The sequence below is a fragment of the Phacochoerus africanus genome, chromosome 9 (genome assembly GCF_016906955.1).
Source record: "Phacochoerus africanus isolate WHEZ1 chromosome 9, ROS_Pafr_v1, whole genome shotgun sequence".
NCBI lineage: Eukaryota > Metazoa > Chordata > Mammalia > Artiodactyla > Suidae > Phacochoerus > Phacochoerus africanus.
Genome location: NC_062552.1, coordinates 78,995,759 through 79,009,493, shown reverse-complemented (window position 1 = coordinate 79,009,493; position 13,735 = coordinate 78,995,759). Strand labels below are relative to the sequence as shown.

Here is a 13,735-nt window from a genome sequence, read left to right as displayed (position 1 = left end):
GAACAGGAATTTGGAGAAGACATTACATGCTTTGGAAACCTTATGTGCTTATATTACACTAAAGGAACAAACATGCTTAGCACCTTCTAGATGTCAGGCACTTTATAAAAGCATTATTATTATTATTTTTTTTTTCCCACTGTACAGCAAGGGGGTCAGGTTATCTTTACATGTATACATTACAATTACATTTTTCCCCCACCCTTTCTTCTGTTGCAACATGAGTATCTAGACAAAGTTCTCAATGCTATTCAGCAGGATCTCCTAGTAAATCTATTCTAAGTTGTGTCTGATAAGCCCAAGCTCCCGATCCCTCCCACTCCCTCCCCCTCCCATCAGGCAGCCACAAGTCTCTTCTCCAAGTCCATGATTTTCTTTAATAAGGAGATGTTCATTTGTGCTGGATATCAGATTCCAGCCACAAGTGATACCATATGGTATTTGTCTTTGTCTTTCTGGCTCATTTCACTCAGTATGAGATTCTCTAGCTCCATCCATGTTGCTGCAAATGGCATTATGTCATTCTTCTTTATGGCTGAGTAGTATTCCATTGTGTCTATATACCACCTCTTCCGAATCCAATCATCTGTCGATGGACATTTGGGTTGTTTCCATGTCTTGGCTATTGTGAATAGTGCTGCAATGAACATGCGGGTGCACGTGTCTCTTTTAAGTAGAGTTTTGTCCGGATAGATGCCCAAGAGTGGGATTGTGGGGTCATATGGAAGTTCTATGTATAGATTTCTAAGGTATCTCCAAACTGTTCTCCATAGTGGCTGTACCAGTTTACATTCCTACCAACAGTGCAGGAGGGTTCCCTTTTCTCCACAGCCCCTCCAGCACTTGTTATTTGTGGATGTATTAATGATGGCCATTCTGACTGGTGTGAGGTGGTATCTCATGGTAGTTTTGATTTGCACTTCTCTTATAACCAGCGATGTTGAGCATTTTTTCATGTGTTTGTTGGCCATCTGTATATCTTCTTTGGAGAAATGTCTATTCAGGTCTTTTGCCCATTTTTCCATTGATTGATTGGCTTTTTTGCTGTTGGGTTGTCTAAGTTGTTTATATATTCTAGAGATTAAGCCCTTGTCGGTTACATCATTTGAAACAATTTTCTCCCATTCTGTAAGTTGTCTTTTTCTTTTGGGTTTCCTTTGCTGTGCAAAAGCTTTTCAGTTTGATTAGGTCCCATGGGTGTATTTTTGCTCTGATTTCTATTGCTTTGGGAGAATGACCTGAGAAAATATTCATGATGTTGATGTCAGAGAGTGTTTTGCCTATGTTTTCTTCTAGGAGTTTGATGGTGTCCTGTTGTATATTTAAGTCTTTCAGCCATTTGGAGTTTATTTTTGTGCATGGTGTGAGGGTGTGTTCTAGTTTCACTGCTTTGCATGCGGCTGTCCAGGTTTCCCAGCAATGCTGGCTGAATAGACTTTCTTTTTCCCATTTTATGTTCTTGCCTCCCTTGTCAAAGATTAATTGACCATAGGTGTCAGGGTTTATTTCCGGATTCTCTATTCTGTTCCATTGGTCTGTCTGTTTTGATACCAGTACCACACTGTTTTGATGACTGTGGCTTTGTAGTATTTCTTGAAGTCTGGGAGAGTTATGCCTCCTGCTTGGTTTTTGTTTCTCAGGATTGCTTTGGCGATTCTGGGTCTTTTGTTGTTCCATATAAATGTTTGGATTGTTTGTTCTAGTTCTGTGAAAAATGTCCTGGGTAATTTGATAGGGATTGCATTGAATCTGTAGATTGCTTTGGGTAGTATGGCCATTTTTACAATATTGATTTTCCCAATCCAGGAACATGGAATATCTTTCCATTTCTTTCCATCTTCTTTGATTTCTTTGATTAAAGTTTTATAGTTCTCGGCATATAGGTCCTTTACCTCCTTGGTCAGGTGTATTCCGAGGTATTTGATTTTGTGAGGTGCAATTTTAAAAGGTATTATATTTTTGTATTCCTTTTCTAATATTTCATTGCTGGTATACAGAAATGCAACTGACTTCTGAATGTTAATCTTCTATCCTGCTACTTCGCTGAATTTATGAATCAGTTCAAGTAGTTTTGGGGTTGAGTCCTTAGGGTTTTCTATGTATAGTATCATGTCATCTGCATACAGTAACAGTTTTATCTCTTCCTATATGGATGCCTTTTATTTCTTTTGTTTGTCTAATTGCTGTGGCTAGGACTTCCAAAACGATGTTGAAGAGCAGTGGTGAGAGTGGGCATCCCTGTCTTGTTCCAGATTTGAGTGAGAAGGCTTTCAGTTTTTCCCCATTGAGTATTATATTTGCTGTGAGTTTATCATAAATGGCTTTGATTATATTCAGGAATGTTCCCTCTATACCCACTTTGGCGAGGGTCTTGATCATGAATGGATGTTGGACTTTGTCAAATGTAAAAGCATTATTTTATTCAATCGTCTTGATGATCTTATGTGATAGGAGATATTTTTCATCACTGTTTTATTGTTTTTTTATCTTTTGCTTTTTTTGTTTTTCAGGTCCACACCCGCGGCATATGGAAGTTCCCAGTGTAGGGGTAGAATTAATTGGAGCTGCAGCTGCCGGCCTACACCACAGCCATAGCAACGTCAGATCCGAGCCGTGTTGGCAACCTACACCACAGCTCAGAGCAACACCAGATCCATTACCCACTGAGCGAGGCCAGGGATTGCCAGGGATTGAACCTCCGAACTCATGGATACAAGTCAGATTCGTTTCCACTGAGCCATGATGGGAACTCCCTTCATCACTATTTTAAGCAGCTAGTTGATAGAAAGGCATACCTTGAGGTGAAAGTGCAGGACAATAATCATTTCCCCATCACATGGCTGGAACAACGCATGCTTGATATTATTGTACAGAATATCCACTTTGTCTCCTCGGACAGATGTGAAGCGGAAACCTGGGAGGAGGGGAAGAAAGCAGCTAGGTATCAAAGAACATCATCAGGTTGGGCCAACATACACTGTATGTTTTTGGCTGATCTGAAGAGGGGCAGAGGAAATGCCAACAAAGTACGGAGTTTTCCTTTCCTTCTGGCCACACCGCAGTGTCAAAGGATATTCCTCCCACCACTTCCCTGTCCCCCTGTACTAGCTGATCTGTTGTTCCTACAAATGTGCCCCTGCAGACAAAGCCCAGGCCTTTGAGAGATCACTCCTACCATTGACGTGGGCCTCCAGTGAGCCTTGCATCCTCTTCTGAGCAATGTTTGGGCGAATGTATAGATCTTTCAGCTTGGGATTACTCCGGTTTAGATTGATCACCAGGGAGTCTTGTTTCACGATGCCCTAAGCAGAATGAAAACCAATGTGAATCCTCATGTATCTTTCCATGTTCCCCAAACCCACAAGTGTCCCTTTGCCTAAAGGTGTGTTGTTGGTATTCAGGCTCACCTCCTTCTCTTTCTCTTCTGCTTCCCGAGTCTTATAACGCTTCTGCACTTCTTTTATAATTCGGAAGGCATTCTGAAGGTTCAAGGCTGGTACTGTCTGTTCCCCAGGTGCCTTCATATTTGAAGCTCGGTATGTACTACAGAAAAAGGGGAAGTGCCTATGTAAGTTTCTTTATCAAGCCAGGTGACCCACATCCATTCCTATGTTTTATAACTATCTTAATATCTTTTAGGAGAAAAAGGTACCACTGAATGGTAAAACAATGTCTAGAAAGCTTAAAAACAAAACAAAAAACTTCCCTTTCTTCTCTCTTAAGCAGAGACTGTTGAAAACGGCTAATCCATTAGATGGGGAAATCACACTTATTTTTCAAATCTAGCATAACCTTCTCCCAATTAGCCTATTCCATATCATGAGTGAACAGACACTGGAGATCACAAAGCATGTGTAGTAAGGATGCAATATTTTCATGAGGATTCTAAATTAGGTTCTGTCCTCGAAACAGTACAAAGTTAGCAAGGCGATCCTATCAAGCACCACTGAGAGCAGCACTGCCATTCACTAGATGGGGGGGAACACAGCACAGAGAATGTGGTTACCACTCTAGCCAACAGGGATTGGGGATGGTTGTTTTCTTGGGCACTCACATTTCCTTAACAAAAGTGGCTTCTGGGTTAGGAAAGATGTTGCCCTCATTTCTGCCCAGAGCACTGCCTGGGCAATAGAAGTTGATTCGCAAGTATGTATAATCTCCTTCCACCGACATACTTATATTCTGTTCAAAGAAACGAAAAGCATTAAGCACAACAAACAGGTTTCTTTCCGAGATAAGGATTAGTAGTTATAGAGATGCTACAATTTAGTCGCAAGGCTACACTTAGCCTCTAAAACTCATTAACTACATTTTTAGCTTATCTTTTTATATGACCAAATATGTGTTTCTAAAAGAATCACTGAGTTCTCAGTGTACTCTGTGCCACATTTATGACTACAAGTTAAGAAATGCTTTAAGTTCAAAGGGAAATAAGCAAATTACATTTCTAGTAGTCTAGAAGATTATTCAACTTTATCAAAGTGCAACCTGGAAAGGAAGGAAAATGACAGCAGGAGGTCAGGGACGGGGAAGTCAGCAATGCGGAGCAGGGGTGGGGGCTGAGGCAGACAGGACCAGCCTCTAGGGTGGGCATAATCATTTTACAAAACAGTGTGGATGGAACCCGAGTCACTGTTAGTACCTTGATCGTGGCAATGTGAAAAGGCGTCGCAATGCCAAACACAGGCATTATTACAGTCTCGTATTTCTTATCAATATAGATCTTCATTTCCCGAATATGTGGTTCTTTAGGCATCAAAGACGGGTTTTTATAGGACACGTTAGATTTACGAGCTCTGGATTGGGAATAAAAAAATATTTCTGAGAAATTTCTGCAAATCACACATGACCCTCGGACAATCTTACTGCTTCAGGCACACTCATACTTCTGAATCTGCTGTTCGCCTTTCTGTTCAGTCAATCGCCTCTTTGCTTCCTCATTGAGTTGAGCCGCCAGTTCTTTTTGGTGTGCTCTTCGCTTCTCTTCTGCAGTCATCTCATTCTAAAGAACGGAAAACCCAAATTATCAGAACCTGTGAACCATGACAGAGAGGAGATTAAAGCAGTTTTAAAACAGTAAACTCACTCGTGTTCTTTCTGTAAGTAATGCTGCTCGAGAACCTCTTCCCAAGAGGTCCTCAGCCTCATCTTTCTCCTCTTCCTCTTCTTCTTCATCCTCATTCTATGGGGGAAAAAAAATAATTAGAAATTCAAGTCTTAATTTTTTTCTTTTCTTTTTTTTTTTAGGGCCATACCTGCAGCATGTGGAAGCTCCAGGGCTAGGGGTCTAATCAGAGCTATAGCTGCTGGCTTCCTCCACAGCCACAGCATTGCAGAGATCTTAATTTCTTTAGCCGATATTGTTTATCTCCTTCATTGTATCAAACTTCCTACACGCTATTCATTTATCTTCTTCCTACCTTGAGAAAAATCCCCACATTCTTTACTTTCTTCTTCACAGAAGTGAGAACAGTAGCTGGGCCATCCTGGAATAAAAGAAGGAAGTTAGACATCTGTAAGAACATTTAAATGAAACACTTTCACTTCCTAACCCAATAAATAGGTGGGCAACACTGTGAATCTTACCTACTAGACATAAAAAGTTATCTTCCCGACAGCACATTAGGAACTACAATTTGGGAGGCCATGTTGGGATCATGAATAAGAATACAGTCTTGATTTGAAACCTGACTCAATTACCTTCCAGCTCTGTGACATTTGGCAAGTTACTTAAATTTCTCTGTTCCTCAGTTTCTTTGTCTGCATACAAGGATAAGCGTATCTACCTCGTAGAGTGATTATAAAGATTCAATGAATTAATGAATAAAAGTACTTAGCTTATAATAAGAACACTGAAATATTTGCTATTCTTAAGCATCAGTTTCTGCTAGGTGAAAGAAACCAGTCACAAAAGACCATAAATGTCCAGAAAAGGCAAATCCTTAGAGACAGAAAGTCACTGCCTAGGCTTGGTGGGGAAATGGGGAGTGAAAGCTAAAGGGCAGAGTTCCTGTCATGGCTCAGTGGTTAACAAATCCGACGAGGAACCATGAGGTTTCAGGTTTGGTCCCTGGCCTTGCTCAGTGCGTTAAGGATCCGGCGTTGCCGTGAGCTGTGGTGTAGGTTGCACTCGGCTTGGATCCCGCGATGCTGTGGCTCTGGCGTAGGCCGGTGGCTACAGCTCCGATTCAGCCCCTAGCCTGGAAATCTCCATATGCCTTGGGAGCGGTCCTAGAAAAAGCAAAAAAAAAAACCAAAAAAAAAAAAAGCTAAAGGGCATAGAGTTGCTTTCTGAAGTGATGAAAATTCTAAAATTAGACTGTGTCGGTCGCTGAGTAATTGTGAATATACTAAAAAAAAAAATCACTAAATTGTACACTTTCATTGTACGGTGTGAAAATTGTAGCCCAATAAAGAAATTATTAAAAAAAAAAAAAACACAGTTCCTGATATTATCACAATCAAGGCTCAAGCCACAATATGATAAAGAGTTTGGTTAAAATATTCTCTGCACTTGCACTACAATCCCTATTCCTCGCCGCATTTGGTCAGGCTATCATAAGGATCGCTCCTTCCCCTTAACTAGCATTTAACAAATGATGAAAAGAAAAAAAAAAAAAACCACATAGCATAGATAACCAATAAGTAAGAATTTACTGTGTAGCAAAGGGAACTATGTCCAGTAGCTTATAATACCCTCCAATGGAAAATAACCTGAAAAAATACATATAAAAACTGAATCATTCTGCTGTATATTCTGAAACTAACACAATATTGAAAATCAACTATACTTTAAGAAAAAGGAAGAAAAAACCATAGGGTAAAAAATGTACTTTAAAAGTCAGTTCACCAACACTCAAAGTTGAAGAGGCAGTGTACACACCTCATCCACAAGCACTGTGTCGCCAATGAATAAGGCATAGGTTTTCTCCTCTGGTTTCTTCCCTTCCTTGTTAGTCAGGTCTGAGAATCCCAAATTGATGCTGAAAACCATCCCTGTAACAGCAAAACAGGAATCAGTCAATGACAGTGAAAGAATGGAGAAGTGTAGATTTTAGGTTTTTCCCTGGTATAGGAAAAGAGGCAGATGAAGCCAAAGGAAATTATTCAAAAAGGTATTTCACTACTGCACGCATGTAAAACTCACCTTTCTTCAGTTTGTACTGATTTTTACTGTTAATTACTAAAGAGCCTTCACGGAATTCAATTCCCATTCCAAACCTAAAAAGGGAACAAAAGGAACCTTTAATAATAGGCTAAAAGACATCTAGCCTCAGTCAAATGCAATATATCCTATTTCAATTTTCAAGACAAGACAACCAAACAGTTGAGTGATTTGCTCCTGCTGATCAGCCAGTTAAGGAAGAGGATTTGAGGACAGTCTGAGTTATACTGAAAATGACATCCTATTTTTTTTTTTTTGTCTTTTGTTATTGCTATTTCTTGGGCCGCTTCCGCGGCATATGGAGATTCCCAGGCTAGGGGGTCCAATCGGAGCTGTAGCCACCGGCCTACACCAGAGCCACAGCAACTCGGGATCCGAGCCGCGTCTGCAACCTACACCACAGCTCACGGCAACGCCGGATCGTTAACCCACTGAGCAAGGGCAGGGACCGAACCCGCAACCTCATGGTTCCTAGTCGGATTCGTTAACCACTGAGCCATGACGGGAACTCCTGACATCCTATTTAAATGCTGCATGTAACACGTATTATCTCAAGCCTTCATTTCAGCTTTTCCACCAACATTTAAATTTTATTTTACCAGGAGGTCAAGTTAGAAGTTTTTCTATAAACAACTAGGCAAAGCTGTTACAGGACACATTGTTAAGAACGTATAACTGGAGTTCCCATTGTGGCTCAGTGGTTAACGAATCCAACTAGGAACCATGAGGTTGCAGGTTCGATCCCTGGCCTTGCTCAGTGGGTTAAGGATCCGGCGTTACCATGAGCTGTGGTGTAGGTCGCAGACACAACTTGGATCTGGCATTGTTGTGGCTCTGGCGTAGGCTGGCAGCAACAGCTCCAATTAGACCCCTAGCCTGGGAACCTCCATATGCTGCAGTGCAGCCCTAAAAAGACAAAAAAAAAAAAAGAATGTATAACTGGATAAAGTAAGGTCATTTTTAGTAGAATGTTGATAACTGGATTAAGTCACCGAGGCCAAGAGTTGGTATAGGTCAACATATTTCCTCTTGTTCATCAGAGAAGTCCAGAAATAAACTATATACCCCCAACTACCTTCCATCTAAGGAGACTGCCTACAGCTTTTCTTTCTCAAATGTCTTTGGCTCTTTAAGATGTTATTAGGTAATTCTAAGTGTTCAACTATCAAGTACATTTGAGAAAAGGGATTAAATAAAAATTGAAAAAAAAATTAAACAGTAGAATATCTTGGAGTAATTAATTTGCAAATGTGAGCTGAGGTGTTCTAAGAGTGGAAATATAGCATGTAATGTCTTGACATTTATACCTTAAGCCTGGAAAACCTACTGGCATCAACTAAATTGACCCAGAAAAATCTCCACCCTACCCTTGGGAGAAAAACCTAAATATTTATTGAGAGTTCTCTGTGGTGCAGCGGGTTTAAGGATCCAGTGCTATCACTGCAGCAGTTGGGTGCCTGCTGTGACATGGGTTCAATCACTGGCCTGGGAATTTTCATGACACAGGTGCAGCAAAAAAAAAAAATTCCTCAACCCTCCCACAAAAAGACTAAAATATTTCTCATATTCTCTGATAACAAACTGTGTTTGGCATGCAGTTTAGTTTAATAGCCCATAAATATTGGTTAAATCATCTAAGAATATTTTACCTACTTCCCATCATGAAAATTGTCTCAGAGTGACAATGTATATATATCACACCATCTTACCCTAAGTTCTTGGTAATTTTGTTCAGCAGCTCCGGCTTCTGCTTTTTCACCACATCCATGACAGCATTATATACATCACATATCTTCACACCTAATGACAAGACAGAAGAAAGGGAACTTTAAAGTATCTTTCAGAAAAAAAAAAGACATATTTTAATCAACATTTTTTTCACCTATTAAGTCCCCTAAAGCAGGCTTTCTCAAAGGATAAAATAAGGAATACAGTGGTAGGAGTGGCAGAGCTTTGAAATTTGCATTTAAAAAAGCAATCCACCTGGTCACTCTTTAATTTCACCAGTTGAGAATCACTGACCCAGTGGGACTGTAGAGCCACATTGGTTTGGCAGAAATAATTTAAGGAGTTCTCGTTGTGGCGCAGTGGAAATGAACCCGACCAGTGTCCATGAGGATACAGGTTCGAGCCCTGGCCTTGCTCAGTGGGTTAAAGATCTGGTGTTGCTGTGGCTGTGGTGTAGGCCAACAACTGCAGCTCCAATTCGACCCCTAGCCTGGGAACGTCCATATGCCACATGTGCGGACCTTAAAAAAAAAGTTAAATAAATAAATAATCTGGTTTTTAAAAAATAAATAAAGGTAATAAACACAAAGTCCCATTTAGCCAATTGGGAGTGAAGAGTCTCAAGGCAAAGATGTGTCAAGCATTTTGCTTCTGAGGTAGGCAGCTACCTGCTTAGCAGGGATGCTGTTAGTTCCGCTCTCAAACTAGATTCATGCTATCCGCTCAATACAGTATTAACATTACACACTCTGCTGGCAGAGATACTACTTCCCAAAAATATCTAAAGAAGAGTAATAAGGAAGATCTCGACACAGAGCCCTAACCAGAGAGATTTTTGTAAACGTCATTATAACCACTCATGCATAAAAGAAAAGTAGACTGAAGAACTAAATGCTAGGATGATTCGTAGTAAAATCTCACTCTACTTATAGTACAAGAGCCTCAGGGATATCAACTCCTATAAACGTTACAGACGTTTGTGTTACATGATTTCTAAAGCTTTTCTAAGGCACCTCACCATGTCTTAATTCCTTTAGCAGTTCTTCTTGAAGCTGAAGCAAAAAGTTGTAATTTTCTTGAACCTCCTGAGAAGGATCAACCATCAAAGTGCGGACAAGGTTGGAGCAGTAAGATTTGAAACGAATACCCATGGCACAGGTAATGGCCCCAAAATGCATGTGATTCTTGTCACTACAGACCAAAGGAAGAAAGCATTTCATTACATCAACTAGTAAAGTCCTAAGGATCACTAACACACAACATCAGTAATCACTATCTTTCCCCTGCAGTGTCCCAAAGCTGAAGAGGAAAAATAACCTGCTTTTCTTCTTTTTTTTTTTTTTTAAAGAACCAGTTTTTAAAAAGTCCTTAAGAAAAAAAAAGCTAAAAGTTTTAAAAATAAACCAACTCTGGAGTTCCCGTCGTGGCACAGTGGTTAACGAATCCGACTAGGAACCATGAGGTTGCGGGTTCGGTCTCTGGCCTTGCTCAGTGGGTTAAGGATCCAGCGTTGCCGTGAGCTGTGGTGTAGGTTGCAGACGCGGCTCGGATCCCGCATTGCTGTGGCTCTGGTGTAGGCCGGTGGCTACAGCTCTGATTGGACCCCTAGCCTGGGAACCTCCATATGCTGCGGGAGTGGCCCAAGAAATAGCAACAACAACAACAACAATAACAACAACAAAAGACAAAAAAAAAAATAAAATAAAATAAACCAACTCTGGAGCAAAATTAGTGACCCAAACTCTTAGGATAAAATTTAGTAAAAAGTTGCTGTATCCTAAATATGCAAGATATACTGAATTGTATTCATTATAGCTGAACAGGATGGCAGTGAGGTATCATTTCCCAGCAGTCCACTACTATTCACTGTGAATTAATCAGTCCCTTCAGACCAACCAGGACAAACAGCATTCTTTACAACTTTTTTTTTTTTAATTAGAAGGGGAATTAGTGGGGGAAAAAATGTAATGTATACATGTAAGGATAACCTGACCCCCTTGCTGTACAGTGGGAAAATAAAAAAAAAAAAAAAAAAGAAGGGGAATTACATCATAGAATACCTAACATAATTTTAATGTTCTTCTTCCAACATGTTCTGAATTTTTTCTTAGCATTTTTAATCATTTGGAATCAGCTTACAATCAAATGCTCAAGTAGGAAATGAACAACTGTGTGAAACAAAAAAAAATACGTGGAGAGGAGTTCCCGTTGTGGCGCAGTGGTTAACGAATCCGACTAGGAACCATGAGGTTGCGGGTTCGGTCCCTGCCCTTGCTCAGTGGGTTAACGATCCGGCGTTGCCGTGAGCTGTGGTGTAGGCTGCAGACTCGGCTCGGATCCCGCGTTGCTGTGGCTCTGGCGTAGGCAGGTGGCTGCAGCTCCGATTTGACCCCTAGCCTGGGAATCTCCATATGCCGCGGGTGCGGCCCAAGAAATAGCAACAACAATAACAACAACAACAACAACAACGACAAAAAAAAAAATACGTGGAGAATAAGACAAGGAGATAATGTAAAAGGCTAGCTAACAGTTATTCTTTCTCCTACTTTTCTGAATTCCAGAATGAGTACAACAAAAAGCAGGCTGAAGGCTAAAATGCTCTGGCTGGTGTTATATTTGGAAATTCTCATACCTCACCACACTGAACTTGAGATTATAGTTGCCACCACTCTGAATGATAGGAGGGTAACACATTTCCACAGTAGAAGGGTCTGCCCCAGCTAAGTATTTCTTCTCTTCAATGGCCTTTTCCACAGACTCAGCCAGTTTGCTGTGTCGAACTTTCTGTAAGTATACCCAGAAATAAAACAATACTTACTGGAGGGTGGCAGAGGTGGAAATTATCATTTGAAGACAACACATATCCTGATTATCTTATAGGATGCTACAAAGTCTTATGAAGTGGTTTACCCACAGCTAATATACTGGTGTACACGCAAAACAAATTTAGAGAAAATGTGGAATTCGCAGCTATTAAAGGAATTCTCAAATAAAATACTAGGTAACCTCCAGAAACTACAGTGCAAATTTACAGTAATTGTGAAAGACAGCTGGCACAACCACACCACCAACTTGCATATGGAAGGAAGCTCAACACGCACCAAAATACACTGCATGGTAGGGACTTACTACTGTTTCATTAAAACAGTAAAAAGACTTCCTCCTCTCCACTTACCTCATCTGCATCGACTATTTCCATTACTCTTTCCTTGAAGAATTTGTTGAAGACCTCGGAAGTGATGCTGGCTGCTTTCTTCATTAGGTTGAGCTCTCCATCCTCCTTTACAGCAATGGTATAGGCCACAACTGCACTGATGTCTATCTGCAGTCAGAGGGACATAGAGCTTCAGATGTGCAGACACAGAATTGCTAAAGAAACACCCCACTCCCAATTTGAATATTATCAGAGATGATATCTGGTTATCCAGCAAACTAGTCATCAGTAGTTTGCAGAATATCTAAATAGTCTCTTCTTGGACTGAAAAAAACATCTGAAAGAGGTCTTTACCAGGTCACAGTGTGTATCCTAAGAGGCATTAAACTAAAGTATCATTTAAAATGTCAATGTAAATGCCTCTCTCTTGAGGTTTTCGTAAAGGCTGAAGAAAGAAGAGCGACAGGAGAGAAGAGAAGCAAAAAAATTTTTGGACAAGAGATTTTTTTGTTTCCCTCTGAAGCAGCTGAATTATATTCTGAATGCCTCATTCCTAATCAAATAGTAAAACTGGCTTACTGCTCAGCCAAAGGGAATGACAAATAGAAATGTGAATTAATATAGTTTTCCCACAACAAATTCTCTGCACTCTGATATGGAAGCCCATCCTCTCACTCTCAATGTGCTTGCTTCCAAGAGTATTCTTACTTTGTCAAAGCCCTCTTTGTTGAGGCAGTCATTCCAGCTCTTCATGAACTCTCCTGGGAATTTGTCTTTGCTGAACACTCCAATCTTCTTGCCATTCTTGCTTTCTTTAATGGCTTCAATCATTTTGTCAAAGCTGCTCTTATTACTTTCATTCTATCAGTGCCACAGAGAAGAAAAAGAGTTTTAGAATTAGACATCCACGTTCTACTAGTGCCAGGCAGAGAATATCCTATGGGCAGAATAAATTCCGCCCGGCCCACCTCTTCTCCTACCTACTTCATTAGGGCAGACTGTGACATCAAAAGTTAATATATTTCTTTGGATATTTTTACAGGCTTAAGTACCAAATAAGCTGATTAAGAGTATTCTTTTTCTTCACGAACAGCTAAGAAACTCAAACGTACAAGTGAACAACATTTGGAGAAGAAATCTTTTTCAGATGGGCAGTATAATAAAAAAGATTGCATTTGATAAAAACCAGAAATGAGGTATACCTAATTTTCCTTAAGGATATTGAAAGCTGTCTGTTCTAATTAAGGTGTTCAGATGTGAGTTCCCATCGTGGCTCAGTGGTTAACGAATCCGACTAGGAACCATGAAGCTGTGGGTTCGATCCCTGGCCTCAATCAGTGGGTTAAGGGTCCAACGTTGCTGTGAGCTGTGGTGTAGGTTGCAGATGCGACTCAGATCCCATGTTGCTGTGGCTGTGGCGTAGGCTGATGGCTGTAGCTCCGATTAGACCCCTAGCCTGGGAACCTCCATATGCCTCGGATAAGGCCCTAAAAAGACAACAACAAAAAAAAGTGCTCAGATGAAAACAAGTTGACAGCATCCTCAAGAATGGATTACGTAGTGTTCACCAGAACTTCATAGCCCATGTGTTTTATTCCAAAACTGACAGGATCACTGAACTCTTTTCTTTCTAACAGATGATAGTCAGTAAAAATATTCCCTTTGTATTTTTTAAATTACTAGAAGGC

General features: G+C 40.4%; 1 protein-coding gene across 1 annotated transcript in view; it reads right to left on the bottom strand.

The window, feature by feature from the left end:
- SUPT16H (SPT16 homolog, facilitates chromatin remodeling subunit) overlaps positions 1-13,735 on the bottom strand; it is a 35,680-nt gene that overhangs the window by 9,338 nt on the left and 12,607 nt on the right. Inside the window, 15 exon segments of the mRNA XM_047796614.1 lie at positions 2,796-2,914; positions 3,176-3,302; positions 3,408-3,543; positions 4,055-4,182; positions 4,643-4,796; positions 4,887-5,002; positions 5,087-5,182; positions 5,421-5,486; positions 6,884-6,996; positions 7,148-7,221; positions 8,875-8,965; positions 9,912-10,084; positions 11,526-11,677; positions 12,069-12,215; positions 12,756-12,908. Coding sequence (XP_047652570.1) covers positions 2,796-2,914; positions 3,176-3,302; positions 3,408-3,543; positions 4,055-4,182; positions 4,643-4,796; positions 4,887-5,002; positions 5,087-5,182; positions 5,421-5,486; positions 6,884-6,996; positions 7,148-7,221; positions 8,875-8,965; positions 9,912-10,084; positions 11,526-11,677; positions 12,069-12,215; positions 12,756-12,908 — 1,845 coding nt within the window.